Source organism: Lissotriton vulgaris, chromosome 1_2 (assembly GCF_964263255.1).
Source record: "Lissotriton vulgaris chromosome 1_2, aLisVul1.2, whole genome shotgun sequence".
NCBI classification, from domain to species: domain Eukaryota; kingdom Metazoa; phylum Chordata; class Amphibia; order Caudata; family Salamandridae; genus Lissotriton; species Lissotriton vulgaris.
The window spans coordinates 70,594,101-70,619,765 of NC_141686.1; the positions used below are offsets into that span (position 1 = coordinate 70,594,101).

At 45.0% G+C, this 25,665-nt stretch overlaps 1 protein-coding gene across 1 annotated transcript in view; it reads right to left on the minus strand.

Annotated features, from left to right (window-relative positions):
* The window catches only part of LOC147733931 (sodium- and chloride-dependent GABA transporter 1-like), a 292,502-nt gene that overhangs the window by 7,271 nt on the left and 259,566 nt on the right, over window positions 1–25,665 (minus strand). Inside the window, exon 13 of the mRNA XM_086953601.1 lies at window positions 21,777–21,944. Within this exon, the coding sequence (XP_086809727.1) occupies window positions 21,777–21,944 (168 nt within the window). The remainder of the gene's footprint in view (window positions 1–21,776; window positions 21,945–25,665) is intronic.

Here is a 25,665-nt window from a genome sequence, read left to right on the forward strand (position 1 = left end):
TGTCCACCATAAGCGTGGAAGGGTATCCTCAGACATGGGTCCCTTGCTCACTGCACCATCAGGATTCAAGCAAGCCGGGCCGAAGACGGCTGTAATGCCAGAAACCGGTCCCCGGCAGCTTGTTTCCTTTCCAGTAAAAGAATTGGCTTGGTAGTTTGGTCTGCCCTGTTCCCATGATGCACTGGGCCAGGGACAGACTAATTTGCATGTAGCCAGGTTCTGAGCTGGGATGGTGCAGTGAGCTAAAAAACGGTGATGGATCAAGCCCATATCTGTTGACTGGGTAGGAGTGTTCTGCTTAATTCAGATACCCTGTCCATCACCACCCCCATTTCTGAATCGTTTTGTCCACCATAAGCGTGGAAGGGTATGCTCAGACATGAGTCCCTTGCTCACTGCACCATCAGGATTCAAGCAAGCCGGCCGAAGACGGCTGTAATGCCAGAAACCGGTCCCCGGAAGCTTGTTTCCTTTCCAGTAAAAGAATTGGCTTGGTAGTTTGGTCTGCCCTGTTCCCATGATGCACTGGGCCAGGGACAGACTAATTTGCATGTAGCCAGGTTCTGAGCTGGGATGGTGCAGTGAGCTAAAAAACGGTGATGGATCAAGCCCTGATCTGTTGACTGGGTAGGAGTGTTCTGCTTAATTCAGATACTCTGTCCATCACCACCCCCTTTTCTGAATCGTTTTGTCCACCATAAGCGTGGAAGGGTATGCTCAGACATGAGTCCCTTGCTCACTGCACCATCAGGATTCAAGCAAGCCGGGCCGAAGACGGCTGTAATGCCAGAAACCGGTCCCCGGAAGCTTGTTTCCTTTCCAGTAAAAGAATTGGCTTGGTAGTTTGGTCTGCCCTGTTCCCATGATGCACTGGGCCAGGGACAGACTAATTTGCAGGTAGCCAGGTTCTGAGCTGGGATGGTGCAGTGAGCTAAAAAACGGTGATGGATCAAGCCCTGATCTGTTGACTGGGTAGGAGTGTTCTGCTTAATTCAGATACTCTGTCCATCACCACCCCCTTTTCTGAATCATTTTGTCCACCATAAGCGTGGAAGGGTATGCTCAGACATGAGTCCCTTGCTCACTGCACCATCAGGATTCAAGCAAGCCGGCCGAAGACGGCTGTAATGCCAGAAACCGGTCCCCGGAAGCTTGTTTCCTTTCCAGTAAAAGAATTGGCTTGGTAGTTTGGTCTGCCCTGTTCCCATGATGCACTGGGCCAGGGACAGACTAATTTGCATGTAGCCAGGTTCTGAGCTGGGATGGTGCAGTGAGCTAAAAAACGGTGATGGATCAAGTCCTGATCTATTGACTGGTTAGGAGTGTTCTGCTTAATTCAGATACTCTGTCCATCACCACCCCCTTTTCTGAATCGTTTTGTCCACCATATGCATGGAAGGGTATGCTCAGACATGAGTCCTTTGCTCACTGCACCATCAGGATTCAAGCAAGCCGGGCCGAAGACGGCTGTAATGCCAGAAAACGGTCCCCGGAAGCTTGTTTCCTTTCCAGTAAAAGAATTGGCTTGGTAGTTTGGTCTGCCCTGTTCCCATGATTCACTGGGCCAGGGACAGACTAATTTCCATGTAGCCAGGTTCTGAGCTGGGATGGTGCAGTGAGCTAAAAAACAGTGATGGATCAAGCCCTGATCTGTTGACTGGGTAGGAGTGTTCTGCTTAATTCAGATACTCTGTCCATCACCACCCCCTTTTCTGAATCGTTTTGTCCACCATAAGCGTGGAAGGGTATGCTCAGACATGAGTCCCTTGCTCACTGCACCATCAGGATTCAAGCAAGCCGGGCCGAAGACGGCTGTAATGCCAGAAACCGGCCTCCGGAAGCTTGTTTCCTTTCCAGTAAAAGAATTGGCTTGGTAGTTTGGTCTGCCCTGTTCCCATGATGCACTGGGCCAGGGACAGACTAATTTGCATGTAGCCAGGTTCTGAGCTGGGATGGTGCAGTGAGCTAAAAAACGGTGATGGATCAAGCCACCATCTGTTGACTGGGTAGGAGTGTTCTGCTTAATTCATATACTCTGTCCATCACCACCCCCTTTTCTGAACCATCAGTCTTCTGCAGCTGTCTCCACCCACTTTTTTAAAATTTTTATCAGGTATAGAACTTTAGTGGTGGAGGCAACTGTCAACTCCATATTTGATTATCGCAATTTGTTCGGTATTGGTCTCATAATAGATTAATCGGGTACAGAAAGCCCAAAATGCCACTGTCTGATCGGTCTCCAGCCAGAAAGACCATGTCACCCAGACTAGACACACCCTTCGCTGGCTGTACCGGTAGAGTGCATTTTTTGTAGGGTTGGCTACCTTATCTTGGGTGTATTCATGAACGTGTGCCACACTGTCTGGAACAGCAGCCCATTCTATCTCATAACATCTGTTCCTTATTCCTGGTTTAAACTTATGCCTAAAATTGCAAGGACCTTCTCACTTAGACCTTCAGATAGAGTACGCGTTAAGAGTATAATGAATCAATCTTCAGTCTGCTCGTGGATCCCTCTTCAACACAAATGTATCAAAGCAATCAATCAGGGGTTTATCAAGTGTGCTACTCACCCGTGAGGGTCTCAAGGCACTGTTACGTTACGTTAAGCTGTTTTGTAATGTTATTCCCTATCACTTTGTTATCCAGTGGTCTGATGTTTTACATTATTTCATGGTAAGACCTGTTGTGTTATGTTAGATCATTTTATCGAGCGCAGGTACACTAGAACTGATTTCATGGACCTACAGTAAATGAGGCGGAAAAAAGACCTTCTCTGCTCAAAAAGCTGGAAAAAGATCCTCGTTTCAATTTAAGTCCTGGATTAAAATTGATAGTGCATTTTTATGTTTTTCGTTTGCTTGGCCTTCACAATATCTATAAACCATTTCATATAGGTCAGGATTGTTAGAGGAGCAATAAATCAAGGAAAACGGGTTCCAGTGCCTGATTAAAAAAGAAATACACACACAGAATCCCGTAAAGCAGCCATGAATCTTAATACAAAATGTTTCTGTCGTCCCGCGGACTACCAAGAAAGCGAGCAACTAATCTGCTGGTTTCTTGCTTTATTTAACAGCTGTCAGTCTCACTGAGGAGCATACACTTGTGTGATGGGAGCGTGTCCTTCAGTTGTACATGTGCGACGTGGGTTCCCAGTCACTCCTTGATACTTCGCTTAATTTTCTCCTCTTGCCATAATCCTTTTGACGTCATGGCGTTACCATCCCACCATAGGGGTTCCCATATTTAGGGCCCGATGTAGGTAAACTCCACTTTACCACTTCTTAAATACCGAATCATACCGATTCGGTATTAAAGAAGTGGTAAATTGGAGGGGGGGAAATGTAGGTAATCCAGATGTTTTGATTACCGATTCGGTAAAAATCGGTATTTACCGATTCGGTAAATACCGAATCGGTAATGCCCATTGCTTCCTATGGGCTTTGAAGCCCATAGGAATCAATGGGCATTACCGATTCGGTATTTACCGAATCGGTAAATACCGAATCCATCAAGGGTGCAGGGGGTGTCACTTTGACACCCTCTGGCACCCCCAATACAGGAGTGGGTGCCATGTGGCAGGCATACATGCCCCAAGGGCAGGTCTGCCTGTCACATGGCATAGGTGTGCATGCACATATGTGCATGCACACCGGAATCGGTATTTTACCATGAGGTTTTATTTCATGGTAAAATACCGATTCTGTAAGGCCTCTGGGACTCAGAAGAGTCCCACCTACATATGTAAAATACCGAATCGGTATGAATACCGATTCGGTATTTTACAGATTCGGTAACTTTACCGATTCGGTAAAAATACTGAATCGGTAAACAAGGTCCCCCTACATCTCATTGACCCATTTACCGGTCGGTAACGGCCGAAATCGGCCGTTACCGACCGGTAAAGGCCACCTACATCGGGCCCTTAGTAACAAGTGCTGCAAGTGATGGTTATATCGAGGTGTGTGTATGTGAGTGTGCATGTGAGCATTCGTGTGTGAGCTTGTTCACGAGAGAGATACAGAGAGAGAGAGAGAAAGAGAGAGAAAGAAAGAAAGAAGGAAAGAAAGAAAGAAGGAAGGAAGGAAAGAAAGAAAGAAAGAAAGAAAGAAAGAAAGAAAGAAAGAAAGAAAGAAAGAAAGAAAGAAAGAAAAAAAGGAAGAAAGAAAGAAATGACTCCACTTCGGTTGCCCATGTGATACATCTTTCATTGTGTCTTACTGAAACTTAAGTTATACGTTTTACTAAACAAAAGCAAAACTGATTGTCGTTGTCTATGCTTGTTCTGCTTCCAATTAATGCCTATCAAATCTGGAAGAAGTATGTTATTTTATTCTGTGCCGAAACCAGAATATACATGAGGGATGCAGACACAGTGTTTGGTCAGTAAGGACTTTCAGAGGTTAGTGAAACCTCTGAATAGTGATTCACTAAGAATTCACTAAGCTGTGTACAATGGTAGATTGCAAACCGTAACATGAGACAATTCATAATAATAAATACTGTTAGGTGGGGGCTGGAAGCACCCACTTGATGGACAAGGGACAAGGAAGGTGGATTTTGGAAAGATGCAGGGTTTTCTGTAAGCAGTTTGTTTTTGGTGGATAGTGTTTCATTGGTCTACCAGCTATTTACATATTTACGTTCCGACCAATCACCTATTGACTTGAAACACCCTCGCCCTGCACCTCAGAGCATCACTGTCGATCCAATAGTCCAGGAAGGACCTCAAGACCTAAATGTTCAAACAATAGGAACAGGTAGCGTGATCCTGCAGCAGGACCCCACAGTGCCTCGAGTCACTCACGGGTGAAGCAGCAGCGCTATACAAATCCTGATTGATTGCTTTTAACGATTTTAACAACTGAAAAGGCACTGTTCGAGTGAGCATTATCATGTTATGTCCGTCTGGGCAGTCTGACGGATAGAAGATATGTTAATCTTTCCCTGTGCCCCAAAAACTCCCACAACCCTAGAGATGTGGCTGGCCACTCTAATACCCTCAGCCGGTGATGTTACCGAGGATGGGCTGCAGGCATCAGGGACAAGGGCATGGAGAAAGTAGAAGGATAATGGCACTATTATCCTCTAACGCTCTCCTTGGCTGGAGAACGTCAGCTGGAATTTGCCAAGTGATTTTGATTAAGCAACCTCTAGCGCGCATTGCGAACATCTGCATTCAAGTCACTGATCCATCTTAAGTGGTCGAAATTGCATCACGTTCATTCCTGCGAGCACAAAAGGGCAGGAGGCTATGACAAATAATTTAGTATGCACTACTCAAGATCATACTTGATGTCACAAATTTGGGTTTTGCATAAACCAATGTTAAATGCTGCATATTGAGCGCCGCCTCAATGATCCCAGGTACGCGCGCTTACAAGGCTTGTTACCCTTCAGCCCTGGATGCATCGGCCTTGTCTGCTCCAAAACGTCAAGTTTCAGTCTCCCCAGATGGAGCCCTGATTCCTTTGGAAAAAAGAGCAGATTAAAACGTGAAGGAAATTGCTTTATCAACCATGGAGATAACATATGCAGAAGCTGCTCCCTCTGTGGGCTCAGGATCAGCATGATGGCATGGCATGGCAGGACACTAAAGGGCATAGAAAAAGTGAAGTGTCATATCATCCAAGTCACCCACTCTTAACTTGGGTTCCGCTGACTACTGGGGACCCACCACGCCTACTTAAGGGGTCGACAGCTGTTTAGAAAACGAAATAGCATTATCAGACTGGTAAGGGTGTATACATAAAAAAGGAAAATCTGAAACAGAAAATGTAAAAACTCAGTAAATAATAATGAGGGTTAAATGGAAGGTTAAAAAGTAAGATAGTATTTGTATCTTGATTTGTGGGAGCAGTGCAAGTACAGCAAAAAAAATACATTCATAGGTGGTCTCAACTGAAGCCACAACAAAAAGAGAGTGTGCATTAAAAGTGAACAAAACTAGTTATTAGGCTGGAGTCTAGCCTTTTCCTTCTTTTTTTTTTAGAATAAAAGTAAATATTAAAAAGCTACAACGTTACCCTTAAAATTAAAGTTTCAATTTTCGTAATAAATAAAGGTTTCAATTTTTGTATTATTTTGTTTGTTTGTGAAATAAATACAATGGGCCAGATGTATCAAGCAGTTTTACCCATTCTGTGTCTATGGGAAAATGTGTTCATACACCTGGCCCAATATTTCATAATTTTTGTACTTATGTGATGCATACTGCTTTCTGTATTTTTGTGTATTGCTTTGAAGTTCACATCATAGAAGTTGCTTAGGTGGGGTTCCTTGGCTTCCAGTAGTGACTCAGAGAGGGTCCACAGAAGTCAAACAGTTATGAACTGGATGACCCTAGACGTTAATTTGTGTTGCAGTTGCTCAATTTAGTAGTGGCAAAGTGTCTCCCTGCTCGGATTAATGTCATAGTAATATTTAACAATAATGAAGGCGATACATGTGACCCCTCTTTTAAAGTCTTTGCACTAGTTCAAGGTTAACCAGCACAGTTTCTGGGGCCCAGGCATGCATGCATGGCATTGAATGACAGCTATCCTCACTAAAGTCCTCATAAAAGTGGCACAGTAATACCACCGTCGGTATCAGCCAATAAAGACCAGCATGGCTACATCTATGCCAGGAAATTCTGAGTTTGGCTGCTGGAATGGGGAGTAATATACGGAGACTGGTTCTAGGGCCCCGATGTAGGTAATTCTAATTTACCACTTCTTAAATACCGAATCATACAGATTCGGTATTTAAGAAGTGGTAAATTAGAGGGGGGGAAATGTAGGTAATTCAGAATCGGTAAATACCGAATCGGTAAGATTCGGTATTTACCGATTCTGTAAATACCGAATCGGTATCCCCCATTGATTCCTATGGGCCTTGAAGCCCATAGGAATCAATGTGGAATACCGATTCGGTATTTACTGATTCGGTAAATTCCGATTGTTGCAAGGTTGCAGGGGGTGTCACTTTGACACCCTCTAGCACCCCAATTCCGGACTTGTGTGCCATGTGGCACACAGACATGCCCTAAGGCATGTCTGTGTGTCACATTGCACAGGTGTGCATGCACAGATGTGCATGCACACCTGTATTCGGTATTTTACCACCCAATAGGATTGCCAGCTACATCTGCATTTACCGAATCGGTAAATACAGAATCGGTAAAATACCGATTCTGTAAATGCATGCTCTACATCTGAAAAACGTAATACCAGTCGGAAACGGCCGAATTCGGCCGTTTCCGACCGGTATTAGGGCACCTACACCGAGCCCCTAATTCCCACGTTATTCTCGTCGGTGATTTTTCTTCATCCTTTGAGCAGGAGACATACTGGAGGGGAACCTCACAAGCTGCAGCCGTCCTGTCACAAGAATGCATGGCTTGTAGTCCAGGTGCGGACCGTGGCTTTTGTTAACAACAGTCTGAATCAGTGTCACAGAGACAGAGAACATTACTGAATAGAAGTGACAGTCGAGTACACTATATTAGCTTATTCTAGGTTTATAATGTTTTCCTGAGCTATGTGTAAAGCTTGCTGCTCATGGCTGCTTCAGGGTTGAGCATGTTTAAGGCACTCATTGATAGCTGCACGCTAATTCGGAGCACAAAAAATCCCTGGTACTTCAAGGGTGTCCTTGTGGTTTTTGTGCCCCATTAACCCCCTCATTCGCAACAAGCCTCTAAAGCTCTTTAAAAGGACATATGGCCGGTAATCGGGTCCTTGTCGCTGTTTCTCTCCTGGAGCAATACCGGCATTTCAAGAAATTATTACTACATCAGACGTCCAGTTGTTTTCTGGAAATAAATATCCCAGGCCACTCGTGCAGCCTTTTTGTCTGAGGGACTATTGTGGTAACGAGGGGCCGTTATTCCCCAAAACACATGAAATATTGAGGACATTGCAAATGGTAATGTTAATACCGGACCTGCCTTTTCTGATGTATTTTACAGCCGGGGCAGACACAGGGACCACGGGACCATTACGTGTCAATACGCGTCTTCTCAGGGATACGTTCACCTCGCTATTTCTACGTATCCTTAATAATCTGGCTATCAATTGCCAGAAAATGTCTAATAATGTCTACCACAAGTGCCCATTGCATTAGACGGTACATTTGTAGGAATGAATAAACTCTCTGCTTGTTACTTTTTGAGTGTTATGCTTTTAGGACACGCCACTTGCCACACTTGCACCAACTACTAATATGGTTACATGGCCCACTTTGGTTTTGCTTTGTTCACCCTAAGTTGGCAGGGTATGCCCAAACGTGGGTGCCTTGCTCACTTTGCCACTGGATTCAAGCTGAGGCACAGGTTCAGACTGATTTGCATAAGGCCATTTCTGAACTGGGGTGGCGGAGTGAGCTAAAGAATGATGATGGATTAAACCCAGATCAGTTGGCTGGGGGTGAGTGCTTGCAATGTTCAACACTCGGTCCATCATCCCCTTTGGTTTCACTTTGTTCACCCTAAGTTGGCAGGGTATGCCCAGACGTGGTTCCCTTGCTCACTTTGCCACTGGATTAAACCCAGATCAGTTGACTGGGGGTGAGTGCTTGCAATGTTCAACACTCCGTCCATCATCCCCTTTGGTTTTGCTTTGTTCGCCCTAAGTTGGCAGGGTATGCCCAGACGTGGGTCCCTTGCTCACTTTGCCACTGGATTCAAGCTAGTCTGGCTGCTGACGGCTGATTAGCCAGATACCGCTCCCAAGAGGCTTGTTTCCAGTCCAGCGAAGACATGACTTGGCAGTTCGGGCTGGACTGTTCCCATGAGGCACAGGGTCAGACTGATGTGCATATGGCCATTTCTGAACTGGGGTGGTGGATTGAGCTAAAGAATAATGATGTATTAAACCCAGATCAGTTGACTGGGGGTGAGTGCTTGCAATGTTCAACACTCCGTCCATCATCCCCTTTGGTTTTGCTTTGGTTCGCCCTAAGTTGGCAGGGTATGCCCAGACGTTAGTCCCTTGCTCACTTTGCTATTGGATTCAAGTTAGTCTGGCTGATGACGGCTGATTAGCCAGAAACCGGCCCCAGGATGCTTGTTTCAGGTCCAGGAAAGACATGGCTTGGCAGTTTGGGCTGGACTGTTCCCATGAGGCACTGGGTCAGACTGATTTGCATATGGCCATTTCTGAACTGGGGTGGCGGAGTGAGCTAAAGAATGATAATGGATTAAACCCAGATCAGTTGACTGGGGTTGAGTGCTTGCAGTGTTGAACACTCCGTCCATCATCCCCTTTGGTTTTGCTTTGAGCGCTGCAATGGGGCTGCTACTCCATCGACATGGAAAATAAAATAAAAATATATGCATTTTAAAACACAGAAGGGATGTCCTATAATACACCCATGGGGTCAAGGTACTCCTACGCTGACCCCTTCTGTGCTTTTCACCATCTAAAACAATCCCCCTGGACTGGCTCCGTTACAAAAAATGTCAGCCAGAACATTTTTCTCAGCTTGCGGGCAGCCAATAAGAGCACTACTCCTGCTGCGTGGTTTTGCCGTTGTCTAATTGCCTGATGCACATTGCATGATACCAGAGGTTCACATCCATTCAGTCCCCAGCCACAGGACCAGCAGAAGTCAAACGTGTAAACACAGTGATTTGGGTAACTGAGTTCTTTGGAGCTTTCCCTCTCCAGGCATCAAGGGACCCTCAACAAAGTTACTTTTGTTACCTTCTATCAAGACAATTCTTTTCTGGAGTATCCAGCCAGCACAATTGATAGCCACTACCCACCATTGTCTTTTCTGCTGATTGTTTGATTATATTAAAGGGTTCAAGATGCATGTGAACATGAATGTTAATTACTGGTAGCCAGTGGTATCAGTTGATAGCCGTGGCCTGCCATATTGCATCCCTAATTCTGCTCTTGCTTTCTCTGGGTTCGCTCTTATGGGTGTCGGAGCACTGCACTTCTTGTTTTGCCCCCTTTTTCAATTATACTGGTAGTAAATTATAACTTATACATTACTACTGGAAATTACTACTGGAATAGTTTTAAAAACTGTCCCTTGCTGCAGCCTGAAGCAGTAAATCCAACTGAGTAGCTGGCACTGCAGCTGCCACACAGAGGTGCCTGCACCAGCCATCAGAGAGTTTGTCCAGGTCTGGAGAAGTCCATCCCTAGCTTCAGGGGCCTGCTGTGCCTCAAGACATCTCTATTGGTGATGTTCTGCAGCATTATTGGTAGAGGTAGCCCTGGTGACTTTAGACATAAATCCTGCCTGCCCTGGGCAATCCCTCAATCAGGCTGTCACCACACTCTCTCCCATCTCATTACAGAGTGAGGTAGGATTGAGTGCCTCACTGAATCGTTTTGCTGACATTTGTCACCTATTTGTGACAAAAAGGTTGCGAGATTTTTAACCCAGTGGCCTAATTTTTGTTTTTGTTACTTGCATTGATAAGCATTCCCTCTTGACTATGATCTAAGGTATCATACTCCTGTTCCACTGAAACATACAAAATAAAATATATTAATGTGTATCATCCATCACCCCATGCTGCCAGTCCCTACAATCACAACCAGACGTAGATGACCCAAACCCACATAGCAATGGCACAACACATAGTCCCAATCTCATACACATCACATCGGGTGCACATTATCTAGACCTGGATGTCCAGCACCTACCTAAAGCTCAACCCAACCAAAACAGAATTTCTGTTATTTGCCAAGAACAACACACAACGAACAGTACAAACCAAGCTCATTGTTATAAAGTTTGGTGGCTTCAAACCCCAACTTTCACTGAATGCCAGGTCACTTGGATTTACCCTGCACACCAAACTGTCAATCGAGAAACACACTGCCAAAAAAGAGATAGCCGTAGCCAGCTTTCTCATCTAAATAAAGTGAAAAGGTGTCTTTCAGGAAATAACTTTTAAATTGCTGTTTCACGCCTGGATAGCAGTAATGCTCCATAGCATCCAAAACTCCATACTGGCACCGTCAAGAGCAGCCTACATGCCACAGCACGTCTCTTCAGGGCCTAAAGAAATACAATCACATCACCCCCATCTTGATGGAACTTCATTGACCCCCCTTGCCTGCCCACACCATCTTTGAAACCAGCTGCATTATTTACAAAAGCCATCATGACCAGCACCATCACTTATCCTGCCCACAAGCCCACCATCTCTAGTGGTTCTCAGCACACCTACATCAAGGACACTATCAGACTGAAGACTATGCAGAGTAAAAAAGGAAAAACAAGGCAGCAAGCCTTCATCATCTATGCGCCCAGAATCTGGAACAACATACCTGTTTCCATCAGGACTGCCTCAACACTACTCTAATTTAGGAAAGAGTTGAAGACACACTTCTTTATAAAACACTATATCACATTGCATTAACAATCCATGTTAGAAGGTGGTTCTGACCATCCGAGCCGCCCGGATTTTTGCTTTTTGGACACCAATTTGTTGAGCTTTTACTGTGGGAGAGCCTCATAAGTTGGGACTCACCCACAGTGAACACATGTTGAAAGGGACTGCATGTGTAATTTACTGGTGTCCCTCGGGCGCGAGTATGCTGCTGCTCTGCAGCCAGAGTAAGGGGCACTGGGCTAGGTTACATGCAGACAAGGGTGTACATGAGCGTGAATACGTGTAATCGCTGCGCAGGGGAGATTGCTGGCGTGCGCAGCCCAGGAGCAGCTACAAAGTGAATGGTGTGGCAGGACCTATGCAGAACTGGGTGGTGACATGGAATAGGCTTTCTACAATGAGAGGAAACACTTGAGGGAAAGTCACTGTGCTTTACTGTTCATTCCATTATTCTCCTATGAGGATGGGGAGCACATGGGCTAGTTTTACTTTCCTAGGGCCTACAAATTCCAGACACGCACCAAAGTCCACTGTAACGTATGTGAGAAGAAGTATCTGGAGAGTCCAAAGTCATATTTGTACTGCTTTTGAGTCATCCAGAACGGTCATATTTATCTGAGTCAGCTCACAAGCAGGGCCTGGCAAGGGCTGACCCTGCCAGGATGAATTAATGACCTTCCTCCCCCAAGCCAGCCCTGCACAACAAGCATTCTAAGGGCAAAGGCCTCCAAACTAAGAAGAGGAGATGAATGGCGCTACAGGTTCATCCATCAGCAGCTGACACCTGGTGCCAGGCACCAAGCTGCTCTGGAGAGAAGGCAGCGAGGGGGAAAGGGGCTTTCAGAGACCAGGCGGCATGAGGCCCCTGGACGACGCCATTTTGAACAAACGTGGGCAGGAAGGAGGGATCAAGGGCAGAGAAGTGATGTGTCGCTGTGTGATAGGGCAAACAGAGACTTCCTGCCAGCCCCTTCCCCAATTCTTAAAAGGAGTTTGCACAAGCAGAGGAGCTCTCTCTGGGGTGTGGACTGCTGAGGACTGGTGCTGGAGCATGGCACTATTGGCAGCTGGAAGGAAGAACCTCCAGACTGGCCCAGGACCCTGCCTTCTGCCACAAGGGGAGACCAGGACCACTGAGCAGAAGCCCGGGCCTCTGCACAAGGAGAAGAGAGGACCAGGAGAAAAGCCAGGTGAAAGGCTGGCGCAGGGAGACAGTGAAGACAGCTCAATGCTGCATCCCCCTTCTGTGAGATCAGGGGGTGAAGGAAAGTGCTCCCAGTAGCTGAGGAGCGCCACCAGGAGCAAGAAGAGGCGGAAAGGGTGCAGATCCGTACCCTGGGGGCCGAGATACTCCCCCCAGAAAGTAGGCGACCTTTGACCTCTGCCAGGACGGACGACGAAGCGCGCGGGGCTCCGCCACCGGTCCAAGATGAGCCCCCGGGGTGGGTCAGGTCCCGGGTGCTGCCCCCACAAGAAGACAAGACGGGGAGCACCATCTTGCTCCCCTTCAAGCTGCCCACAAGGGGTGCCAGGAGCCCACCCTGGCCCCCAACGAGACTGGAGGGAGGGGAGTGCCATCGCACCCCCCCTCGCGGGAGATTGGGGAGCGCTGTTGCGCTGGGTGGGAATGGAGAGAGGGTCCCAGGATCCCAACTCATGGCCTCAAAGCGCTGTCACGCTCCCCGTGAAAATGCCCCCCACGGGGTGCCAGGAGCCTACCCTGGTCCCTGACGAAAATGGTGATGGGGCGCGCCGTCGCGCAACGCCCCTTGTGGGCAAAGCAAAGCCGGGGAGCGCCGTTGCACTCTCCGTGAAGACTCTGCAGGTGCCCGGGACCCCATCTCCAGGCCCCGAAGTGACGGAGGAAGGAGGGGAAGCACCATCGCCTTCCCCCTCCACAGCGGGAAGACTTGGGGAGTGCCGCCACACTCCCCCAAAGACCCGCCTAGCCGGAGGCTGCCTCGCATCTACCCGCACGGAGGTGCTGGCTCCAGGGGCAGCACGCAAGGGTGCTGGCCGGACGAGGAGCCAGTGGGGGCAGCCAGGGGTGGGCTGCCCTCCATTGTGGTGGCACTGCGGGAGGCCTGGGTGGAACTGGGCCTCCGTGAAGTGAGGAGCGGCCGGGGTGGGCTCCCGAGTCAAATAACACACCGCTGGGAAGCAGAGATCCGGGTGGGACCTGACCCCGACAATAGGCCGATTCTGCTGAGGGTGGGCTCCCCGAGCTGCAGTAACAGCTGGGGTTCCGGGTGGGACCGGGCCCCCCACCGAGGCATGTCGACGATTCGTAAGGCCGCCAGCCGGTCAGAGCGGCTCTCCAAGAGCAGTGGGGGAGCCGCTGCTCTAATATTCCTGAAGCGGAAAGAAGCGCCTCATAATGCCTGGACCGGCCTGCAGGGGAAAGCAGCTATTCCTCAGTTGTGGGGGCCCCAGGAGAACGGGGTTACCACCAAGTGAGTGCCAGGGTGCAGGGGGAGTTGCAGGAGCAACGCAGTCTCCCCCAGCACAAAGAAGAAAAGTCCCTCCCTAAGTCTCTGGGGACTCTGAAGAAACAGCATTTAATCCCCTCCTAGGCTGGCACTTTTGTTCAACAGCTGGGGTGTATTGAGATGTGCACCAAGGGATGAATGGCTGAGTTGGGAATGTCTGGAGAAGTGCATCTCCTGGTGGCGAAGAGGTGTAATTGCACCACAAACACATTTTACCATGATATTCCCTTTAATAGGGACTGAAAGACACATGTGTAATGTGAAGTACCTGGATACAGTGATGTCAAACGCCAAATGGGGTTATGTTGCTGGACATTCCTGCTAGGGTGTCTGGCTGTATTTGCGTAATCCTTTGATTTTACCTATGATGCCTTTTAGAGGCTGTGATTGCAATGCATTAAAACTGTTATCAACTGTTATCCGCTATGAAAAATACCTCATTCAAAGTGATGCCCAAACATGTATTCTGCTACTGCGTTAGGGGAGGAACAATCCAGACTGTTAGCTACTCTGATGTAGAGGTGCATACTGTTGGGTCAGTATGAGAAGCTCAGTCAGGGTCATGTGTCCCCAGGGCAGGTGTACCTATTTTTAATGCTTGAAGAGATGATGGGGTGGGCCGCCACTGGGATGGTGCCTGTTGGCAGGGTCCTCGCTCCAGGTTGAGTCACCCCACTGCATTAGGGTGCAAGATGATATGCATACATGGGAGTGGTGGTACTAGATCCCACCCTCGCTGCAGTAGGTAACAAAGTAATTCCAACAGCTATGTATATTTGTAAATTGTTACATAGTATTAAGTAGTGTGTGTGTTTAATAAATGTACTCTTACTTTTATAAATCAAAGTACAGACTGGACAAAAAACACACAAGATGATGGACGGAATGTTGCACATTGGCATAACATTCAACCCCAGTCAAAGATCTATGCTTAATACATCGGTATTTTGCTCACCATCCCACCCCAGTTCAGACATGGCAATATGCAAATCAGACTAGACCCTGTGTGTTTTGCTGTTCGCCCTATGTGGGAAGGGTATGCCCAGACGTGGGTTCCGTGCTCACTACGCCACTGGAGTCAAGCTATCCTGGCTGATGACGGCTGATAGCCAGAAACCGGTCCTAGGATGATTGATTCAGGTCCAGGGAAGACATGGCTTGGCAGTTCGGGTTGGACTGTGCCCATGAGGCACAGGCTCAAGACTGATTTGCATATGGCCATGTCTGAACTGGGGTGGCTTGGTGAGCAAAATAACGAAAGATTAAACCCAGAACTGTGACTGGGGGTGAATGTTTTGCCAACATGTAAGGTATGGAAGACATTTTTAAATTAGCTGAGTTGTAATACCATTGCGTGCCCAAATAAACATGGTGGCATTAATGTAATCTTTACTACTTTGCTTTGTTTTGTCATATATACATTATTTCACGTCTTTACACATTCACAGTAAGAGCATGGTTTATGGAATTAGGGGGCAGATGTACTAATATACAGGTCACAAGAGGCAGTCACAATTTGAACACAACTTTTTGCTACCAGTGTGTATTGAATGAATAGGTTGGCTCAAATATAGGAAATCGTGGAGGTTTCAGAACGACTTTCCGTTGACAGCTATGATACGGATGGTGGGCAGCAAGATCAGCACACCACCATCACTGTCACTGCATTCCAAAATGGGATTTTTTTTTAAGCAGCCCAATGTCAATAAAGTAAACATGCTAGCTTTTCTTTTTAATAAAACGTGTTTCCCAAACATCAACACCAGTAGAAGCACTGCCTGCTTTCGCTGAAGTTGCCACGCTGATTCCCAAAGGGGAAGAGGTGTAAAAGTGATCCTTAACCCTTAGCGAATCAGTAGCTATCCCAACATTGTAGTCAGTAAATGATGATTGATTTGCATCAGAAAAGACGTTTGCAAACAACTGATACATATGTTACCGATTCACAGTTTTGAAGCAAAACCAAAATAAGCCCCTTCCACATTGTGAATATTTCTAAACTCAGCTTGCGAATCAGATAAACCTTCCCATATTGCAAAATTAGTTTGGGGCTTAAGAAAAGTGATTTGACAGTCGTAAACCCTGCAATTTAGTGAATTGCTGGGTTTGCAGCTGCTAAATGAATTTGTACTCCTGGTATCTCTGTTCCATAAAATGTGCAAATAAAACAATACTCTTACAAGAAGCACACAACTTTACCAAAGATCATCAGATACAAGTTCACCTATACCAAAACAGTTAAAAGTCAAATAAGAACTTTCTAGGATCTGTATAGCTATAATCATTAACAAACAAAGAAATAGGGGTCACCGCCCGTCACAAAAGTTTCTTCCGTCCACAAGTTTGTCCCACAGGATGGATTTCATCCTTTGTTTCAATGCCCTGAGGATTCAATAGGCCAATGCCTCAACTGTGGGTGGGATCTTTGCGACTGTTAGTAGGTCCACTGTCCCTCTTACAAGTTCCTATGGCGAAAAAGAAAGCCAGTTGCCCTTTTGCGGCCTGAAACTGTGGCAGATGCATAGTGGCTACAATGACCCCGCTACTGGATGCTAATGACCCAGTGAATTATGTCTTTTTGTCCTGCAGTGGCCAATATCTTGAACTGTTTGGTGGCCTCTGCTCCATAAAATCTTAGAGCGCTCTTAATGTGTACATGACTTTCAAGTGGGTTTGCAAATCCACTGTAAAATGAGATCAGTTCTGAATTCAGTGCTGGATGACCTAACGATGGTGGTTGATCTCAGCAATGTCTCCGTTCTGATTTTACAGGGCCTATCTGCTATACTTAACACCATCGACCAAAACATCTAGAGATTGACATTCCTGGTCCACACCATAGATGGTTTCAGTTATTCCTAACTGGTCGATCCCACACTGTATCGCCTCCAATTTTTTATATCAATGGTTCATCAGATCAACTATGGTGTCCCTCAGAGCTCATTTGTTTTTCCTGGTGGGGTCTAATATCTATTTGCCACTCCCGGTATTCCCATGCTGACCTATTTAGATTATTCTTAAATTAAGGGGAGACTGTGGATACAACGCTGTAGCCCATCATTCATCCCTTACATTTGTTTGCAATTTAAAGGGGAAAACCTTCTACAATGTGAGACTAAAAGATGCAGAGGCACTGGTCGATGAGCAAGGCTAAACCTGTGGGACAGACAATACTTTGGGCGTCCAACTATGGGGTTCTGCTCTAATCCAAAACAATGTGAGAAAATTTCGAATTTTGTGGTTCATGGAGTGCAAGTTAATGCTGCTCCTTTCAAATGCTTCTTTCAATTAAAGGTGTATGGACCAAATATATCATGCATTGAGTAGTAGAAAACTATGGTAGACCAGTGCTTAATTTGAGCCGGTGGTTGCAGATAGGAGCCACTCATTGTTGAAGACCGAAACTTAGGTTTCCTCATCCAACATTTCCTGAGGTCAAGCGGGGAAACACACAAGGGGGAAAGAAGGATGAAGGGAAACATTTAAAAAAAAGTCACAATGGGAGAAACTAGAAATCTGTAAGAGTGAGACAAAGGCCAGAGAGTATCTGGTAGTGGATGAAAGAGGCATGAGGTGGAATACAGACTAACAGCCTTGGTTTCTGGCATGGAGACATTTAATAGCGGCAGCCGAGGTACTTTTCCTGAGCAGAGATTTGGCTACCGCCACTCACTTTTTCATAAATTAAGTACCGTTGTAGGTGCTACTGTAAGCTCCAGGCTGAATTCTGCCAATGCACTGCCATAGTAGTCTTAGAACTTTTTGGGGAAGCCACACTTTTAAAACAGTAAAAATTCTCTGATGATCAACATGCTGGTTCACACATGCTACTCTGTTTTTGAATGCTGATGGAAGGCAATTCGGCATGAGTAATTTTGTAAAGCTCCTGTGATTTATGCACCGATCCCTATTCCAAAAGGGAAACTTTACTAATTGAATCTACTAGAGTTATGTTTGCCATTTTCCAGATCATATATTTAACACCAAAGAATCTCTATCTATATGAATCATAAACATAAGGTTATATCCCTTTCCCCTTACCATATAACACATTAACTGAGACATCCAACTTATTCATGATGGCTGCCAAAGGTATATCACGCACCACTTCCTAGCTAATTCCTATATAATATTGCTCCAGAATTTCTGCACAGCGGACACTCTAACAACACATGGAGCCTGTTTGCACAAAGAAAACAGCAGTTTGGAAAAAATCTATCCATATATTTTGCCCATATTGCTTCATTTATTGAGTTTAGAGTACATTATAGATCAAACATTATGCAAATGTATTGCATTCAATATTTTGTGGCTGTTATAGGATGTGTATTTTGACAATTAAATTAACTTATCGCCTACGGTTACTTGGTCTTTGTCCATATTGACAAAGACCAATATGGCCTTCTTTATAATGTAGTACTAATATTGTGCAAACTGTGATCAGAATAGTCAATTTAAAAGATGTATTAGTTATTTTAAAATCTGTATATTCTTTAACAGCAATTTGAAGGATAACACATTTATCAAATATGGGCAGGAATTATAATGTTAAATCTTTGATGTGTAATGGATTCTCTGTGAAGATGTCACGGTCACCATTTAAGAATTAATCCAGAAAAAGATTCAGAGTATGTAGATTATTTTAAAAGCCAGTGCATCAATGGTCATTCAGAATACCATGTTCCTATGTCTTTTCCAGACTTACTCCAAGAAAGCATTACAATTTAATTAGATTGTCTTGAAATACCACAGATGACTCTATTGAGCAGTCTTATATATTTGATTTTAAGACTATATTATGGCAGGGCCATACAAAAAAAAAATCACCTTTCATTACATAGATCACACATTTCCCTAAATCGGCTGAATTCTTCAAGACCACACACCAGTTCATCAACAGGACTTTTAGAATCCTTCAATTTATCTGAGCTTCATGTAAAAGTATTGTTGTAAGGTGGTTTATTAGTAAAGGCAAGTAGGATCCTACACTAAGTAATAGTGAGCAGACAGGCTTAATTTAGGAGATAGGTGTGTAAAGCATTTAAAAACACCAATACATAAAATAAGTAAGACACAACACACAGTAAAAATCCAACACCAATCTATAAAAATAAGAACTATTTTTATGATTATAATGACACTGAAATTACCGAAATCAAATGTAGGGAACCATAGATATGATTTTTAAAGATTAAATAGATTCAAGTGTTTAAAAGCTAAAAGCGCCAACTTGGGACATCTGGTAGCTCTGACCGGGAAAAAGTCAAAGTTTTAGGCAGACCACAATGGAGCGTGAGTCAGATACAATGAGCCGTAGGGCCCAGTAAAGTTTTTACCTTCTGACGTAGTCACTTTTTTGGAGCTTTTTACTCTCAACGTCGAGCGAAGCTCCTCATCAGGCCGGCTTGTGGGTCGACGATGGCGGCTAGCTTCAGCACAAAGTCTCAGTAAAATCCTGGAGGTCTTGGAGGTCTGCAGTTTTCAGCAGGACAAACTTGAATTTCAGGCTGGGTTACGGTTTGATGTCAATGGCTTGACTCTCGACGACGGGTTGGTCAACTTATGAAGCTTTTTGACAAAGAAATTCCAAATGATTGCAAACTTCTGGATCATCTTCTGCCAAAAGGTCATTTTGAGCTCTCGAAGGGCCCACAACACCAATCCAAGGTCCCAGATGTCTTAGTTGCTCCTAGGGAAGTTTGGACTACAAGACACAAAGTGCCCCAGACCAAATCCTCGAAAGTCCACTGAATACTGTCCAGCTGGGTTCTTCTTGGTGGAAATGATGCAGGTGGAGCTCTTTTAACCTGTTGTTTTTAAGGAGCCCACTCCTCAAACTTTTAGAGTCAGGCAATGTCCTTCTTTCGCTGAAGCCCAAAGTGTGCAGAAGGTACAGTCTTTTAGAGTGCAGTCCTGTTGGTGCAGGCCATGGGTTTAGCAGGGCAGTATTTCTTCTACTTATTTCTTCCAGGAAGGGATCTGATTTTCTGGGCAGATCTCCCACATTTATCCAGGTTTCTGGGCTGGCCAGCAGGCCTCCTTCGACCAATGGGGTGCAGGGTCTCACCCTCAATGAGGACCACTTCCCCTGAAGTGTAGGATACTCTAGTCCCAGAAAGCACTGTTCCTTAAAAGCCAAAACAGAGAAATTCTCTCCTGGAGCTTCAGGTCTGACTAACTCCCATTCCAGCCCCTCTGCTAAGTCAATTACAGGGGGGGCTCCCATCTGGCTGGGAGTGCGGGGAGAGTTGGGTGGGCCTAGGCTCTGCCCCAAGTGTCTTTCCCTCTTTCAAGACCAGTATGGCTACCCAGCCCACTTCCTGGCTTTTGCTCTGCAACTTGCAGATCTGCTCCCACTAGATGTCTCTTTGTTTCCACTTCACATCAAATCAGAGTAGTTTGGCTCAGCCTGTCTGAGGTTGGCCAACCAGGAGAGGCTAATCTAGAGCTGATTTCAGGCACATCAGAAAATCAAGATCCATAACTTTTTTCTGTTGTAGTTTTAATAAATGCAAATGTGGGAAGTTGTTGAATTTTGTCTAATTATTATTTACACACTTTAAAGTATCATTTTAGCTCACTCCTGTCAATAGTTAGACTTTATTCAAGTTTAATAAAGCCTGCCCATTTTAGCCTATGGAGCTAATGCACTACCAGCGGGACAACTAAATTGGCAGATTTTCCCTCACCATGGCTTACACAACATATTTTATGATGTCCCTGCTTATTTTAACATAACTCCCTCCCCTTGGGCCATCTAGGACAGTCCTTAGGGGTGACTTATATGTAAAAAAAGGTAGTTTAAAACTTTGGAAATGCCTTTAATTCCAAAGGCGAATTTGGACATAGTTTTATTTTTTTTAAATCAGCCTGGGTTGGCTTTTAATGTGACAAAAGGCAACACAGTAGTGCACACTTAAGTGCATTAAATCTGCTGTTCCTCTAAACTTACATGCTTTAACATATACTAGGGGCTTACAGTTAGGTCATCATACCAATTGTAATTACACCTAATCACCATATACCTTTTGAACAGCACTGGCCATGGGTCTGGGTGGCAGGGTTCAGGGCACAATCAGATCAGTAACGAACAATATCAGTCAAAAATAGGGGGGGGGGGATCAGGGCACAAAGGATAACTTTCTCACAACTATATTATCTTTGTTTTCCCTAACTGTTGCTCGAAATGGTACAATGAAGAGGGAAGGTAATGCAGCTTCAATAATGTGAATCAGAGTATCGGAGTTGTTTCAATATTTAGCACAGCTAATGGCCTTAATTTAGGTTATAAGCTTCTCTCTGAATTGTGTCCCTCAATTGCAGTAGAATTCAAGGAAATGTGGGATTGCCCGACTCAAAAGAAAGGTAACATTGATTCTGAAATTTGCGATGGTATCATACAATGAAATTACCTATGCGTCCACATTGGAAACATCAGAAGTATAATTAGGGTAAGTCTACTTCTCTAAATACCTTCATTCCTATCCTTGAAATGCAGAACAATGGTGCATGCAGTTTAAGTAGAAAATGCACACCTCAGTGGGCAAGAGAGTTTGGAAGTTGGGGTGGCGGTGTTATCTTGCACTCTACTTTTCAGCAACTTCGAACACTTATAAAACGACTTTAAGGGTGATGGCCTAGCCTTAAAATACATATTGGATGTAGTATGGATAATGTTCATCCTGCAGTTAATTTGTGTCGGATTAATGAAATGCCTTTTCTTGGGGAATACTGTATGCACATTATATTGAGGCAAAAAGCTTATAGCTGGACCTGCACCACTCGATTCCATTGAATCGCAGGCTAGGATCACCCTTCATAGGCAGGGGGTTATTGAATGAGTATGCAGTATAAATATTTTCTTAAAGAGCAAAATTCCTAACAAGGATGGAAGTTGGCACGATCTCATACATAAGAGAAATAGAAATGTCAGGTCCTCTCACCTGCCAGATTGTCCCCTTGGAGACGAGGAAGAGATACACCATATATCCTGGAATGAGCACCATGGAAGAGAGAGCCATCAGCCAGCCAATGCCCTGTCCCCATGCCGGATAGACATACTTCCCAAGAGTCAGAGGAGTCATTTCTATCACACTGAATATGAACACACCCTGAAGGGAGACAAGATTAAGGAAATCAATATGGACAGTTCATAAGGAATGTTTACTACTTGTTAACCTGTTTGTGGTTATGCAAGAGGAATAAGACAATATCCAAACCCTGGTCAGAGGAAAATTATAGGAAGATGTAAAAGGTAGTTTCTATTCATTGCTCAATAGCATTTGATATGACTTGATAATGCAACAAAAAGGCCTACATGGAGCATTTTAAAGTGCGACAAGGAGTTCCTCCAAATTACACATCTTTTGATAGTAGGCCATACAGATATTTGGATACTTTGAGCTGAGATGAATGACTGACATGGAAATCCAATATTCAGAATTTAATTGTCTGAAGAGTAACCATGGATTTTTGTATTAATTTATTCTGGGAAATATTGCTTAAAACTCTGTGGGCCTCATTGTGAGGGGTCCAGGTAAATCGACCGGATTTCTCCCCGCCCCTGGAATTATCATTACCAGATCTAACGGTAACCTTGGGGGTGGAGAACATCCTGCCTATTACAAGCAGGATCCTGAGAGTCCAATAAGAAATGAGGAATTACTGGTGGGCTAGGTAATTCCAGGGACAATTCCCCTAGGAATTTCTTATTTCACTCAGACTTCAACAGCCAAAGTCTCCTGGTGAAAGCAAAGACATCTGCGTTGTTTGCACATCTCTTATCATTCCAGTGAGGCCAGTAACTGCTGCTACCTTCCCAATAGGAATTAGGAGGCCTTTTCTATGTGAACAGTTCCCATGAGCTGGCAACCTATACCCATACGGCTGACCACTATGGATTCAAGACTGTATTTGTTTTATTTATTTAATATTAATAAAAAAGCACCTGGACTGCCTAGTATTACATATAAATAACATTTGGATTCCGTTAAACTTTATAGAAGAACGCATAAACCCCACAGATAATTTAACCTCATCGCTGCTGCACATATTCCCCTCCGGTGCTGAGGAATAATGATAATGGGTGTGGTCATGACGGAACGGTTCCGTCATCAGCACAGCTCCACTGTGCCTCATGACGGAACCATTCCGTCATGAGCATCGAAGGGGTAAATAGGTTAGATAATTTATGGCATTTTTCACATTACCATAGCTAAAATTGTGTGCAACTACACAACTTTTGGGGGACCATATACTAGCAGTTTTGTGGAAGAGATGAATCTAAAGTCAATAAGGGTCAGCTCTTTCGTGATGTTGAGTACTAGAGAATTCCAGTTTTGCTTGATATTTTTCTGGATGGTCCTCATTAACACAAGCTCAGTTTGCACATTATATTCCTTCTTGCTTCTCTGCTGCTTTCCCCTGTTTGGTGAACCTGTCATTAGAACATACTTTTGTCATTTGTGTAATAGTGCTGAACACTTGTGAAAACAGACCGCTGCCATGCTGTGGCTGTTTACTGAATGTCTCTGTAAGCATGAAGCACTTGTCCTTTGGTTTTGAGGACCAGCCTTAAAGTCACAAACTGCGGCCACAGTTTACTGTCCATATTATCAAAGAGGCTTACCAAAAATGGGTAGCATATGCTAGTGGCCACGTTTGTGTTTACCGGATGCGTCTGGTAACAAGATTAACTTGTTTTTTTGCTAGTGCTGCTTCATACAACTCTTCTGACATTTCTAAGCACTGAAAAGAATGTGTTACCAATATCCAAATCAATGATGGGCAATGGACCAACCTTCGGAAGGATGTAAGGCAAATTAAAGCTTGTGATCTTTTGACCTTTGATTTACACATGCATCAATGTGCCAACCTGCTGACCTGAATGCAGGCTGAATTCCATGCAGGCAGACCACTGCCCATGTTTCTACACCATAGGTTGGACATGGTTTTAAGAGTTTGAGGACTAGTTTTGGTCAACCTTTCTGGTGATAATGGAAATGCACAATGAGGGTTTAGCACAGATTTATTCAAACACAGGTGGACAGAATCTGCTTCTGGCTGTGATCAGCCACCGAGAACATTACACCTCGACTTCTTCCATGACAAGATATCGGCAATCTATGAAAACTTCGAATGCCAATACTCCACAGCTGACAGTATCAACTGCTCACTCCCATGAACTTAAACCCCGAACACCATATCACCTATTGGGACCGCATCTCTACGCAAGACACTATATCGATCACGAACTCCGTGCACTTAGGAGCACCCATGGACCGCTGCCCCCACCATGAATTCAACTTGCGAAGGAATACAATAGGTGACGAACTCAGGAAAGTCCTGAACACCTCCATCATCTTGACCTCCTTCCCTAAGGACAGGAAACATGTGGAAGTGAAGCCCTTCCTAAAGAAACCATTCACCGACCGAGCCAAATCTAAGAATTATTGGCCCATCTCTCTGCTCCTCTATCCAGCAAAGGTTCTCGGGAAAACAATCAACCAGCAACTTAATCAATACCTAGAACACAACAACTTCCTGGACCCCTCCCAATCTGGATTTTGAGCCAACCATAGCACAGAGACAGCCCTGATTGCAGCCACCAATGACATCAGGGCCCCCCTGGATAGCTAAGAAACTGCACCTGTCAGCCAGTTTTGACATTGTTTCCCATCACAACCTGATCAACAGTCTCTCCCACATCAGGATCCAAGAAGACGCCCTCAAATGGATCGCTTCACACCTCACCAGTAGAAACCAGAGGATCTGTCTCCCACTGTTCACCTCGGAGCCCAAGAAAAACATATGTGGAGTCCCTCAAGATTGTCCCTCTTCAACAACTATATGACCCCCCTGGCTGACACCATCAGATCACACGGACTCAGCATCATCTTTTATGCCGATGTCACATCATCCACATGTTCTGCGAGATCTTCAGATGGCTCCCAGTCAACACCAGAAGGACGGTCATGCAGGCCCTCATCGCCAGTAGACAGAACTACGGAAATACACTCTATGTAAGAATCACTGCACGCCTTCTGAAGAGACTCCAGACCATACAAAATCCAGCAGCAAGACTCATCCTCGACCTCCCCAGAAGGGCCCACATCACTCACCACCTAATGAAAGTACACTGGCTCCTGATCCAGAAGAGATGACAGTTCAATATGCTAACCCATTTCTACAAGGGCTTGCAAAGAGAAGGACCAACATACATCCACAAACAGCTGACCTTCCACCAACTGACCAGACACCTTTGATCTGCTTCTCTTGACCTCCCAGACACCCCATGGATCCACCAAAGAAACAGCTGAGGACATTCCTTCTCACACCTGGCTGCCAAGGCATGGAACAGCCTTCCCCGAACCTCAGGACTGCACCTTCTCTCCAGCGTTTCAGGAAGGAACTCAAAACTCAAGCTGTTTGACTGAACATTCCACCATGCAGCAGTCAGCTTCTCCAGTGCCCAAAGACCCTCACGGGTGAGCTGCTGCACTCTATAAATGTCTGACTGATTGATCTAATATCTGGTGGATGCACATGGGAACACATATTATGGCTCATTGTAGTGCTCCAATTAAAATTAGACCTCTAATGTGTTTCCATGAAATGCAAACAAGGTTTGTCCAAACCATACTTACTGTTTTTTTTTTGTTTAAGAAATTTTTATTAAGCATTGAAAAGTAATACAAAAAGCATGTCATGAAAAATTAGAAAAAAGTACATAGGAATATATCAATAAATAACAGTAATCTAGAGGAATTTATATATGGAAAAGAAGGTTAAAAAGAAATAGAGAAAGGAAAGAAGGAGAGAGAGAGAAAGAGG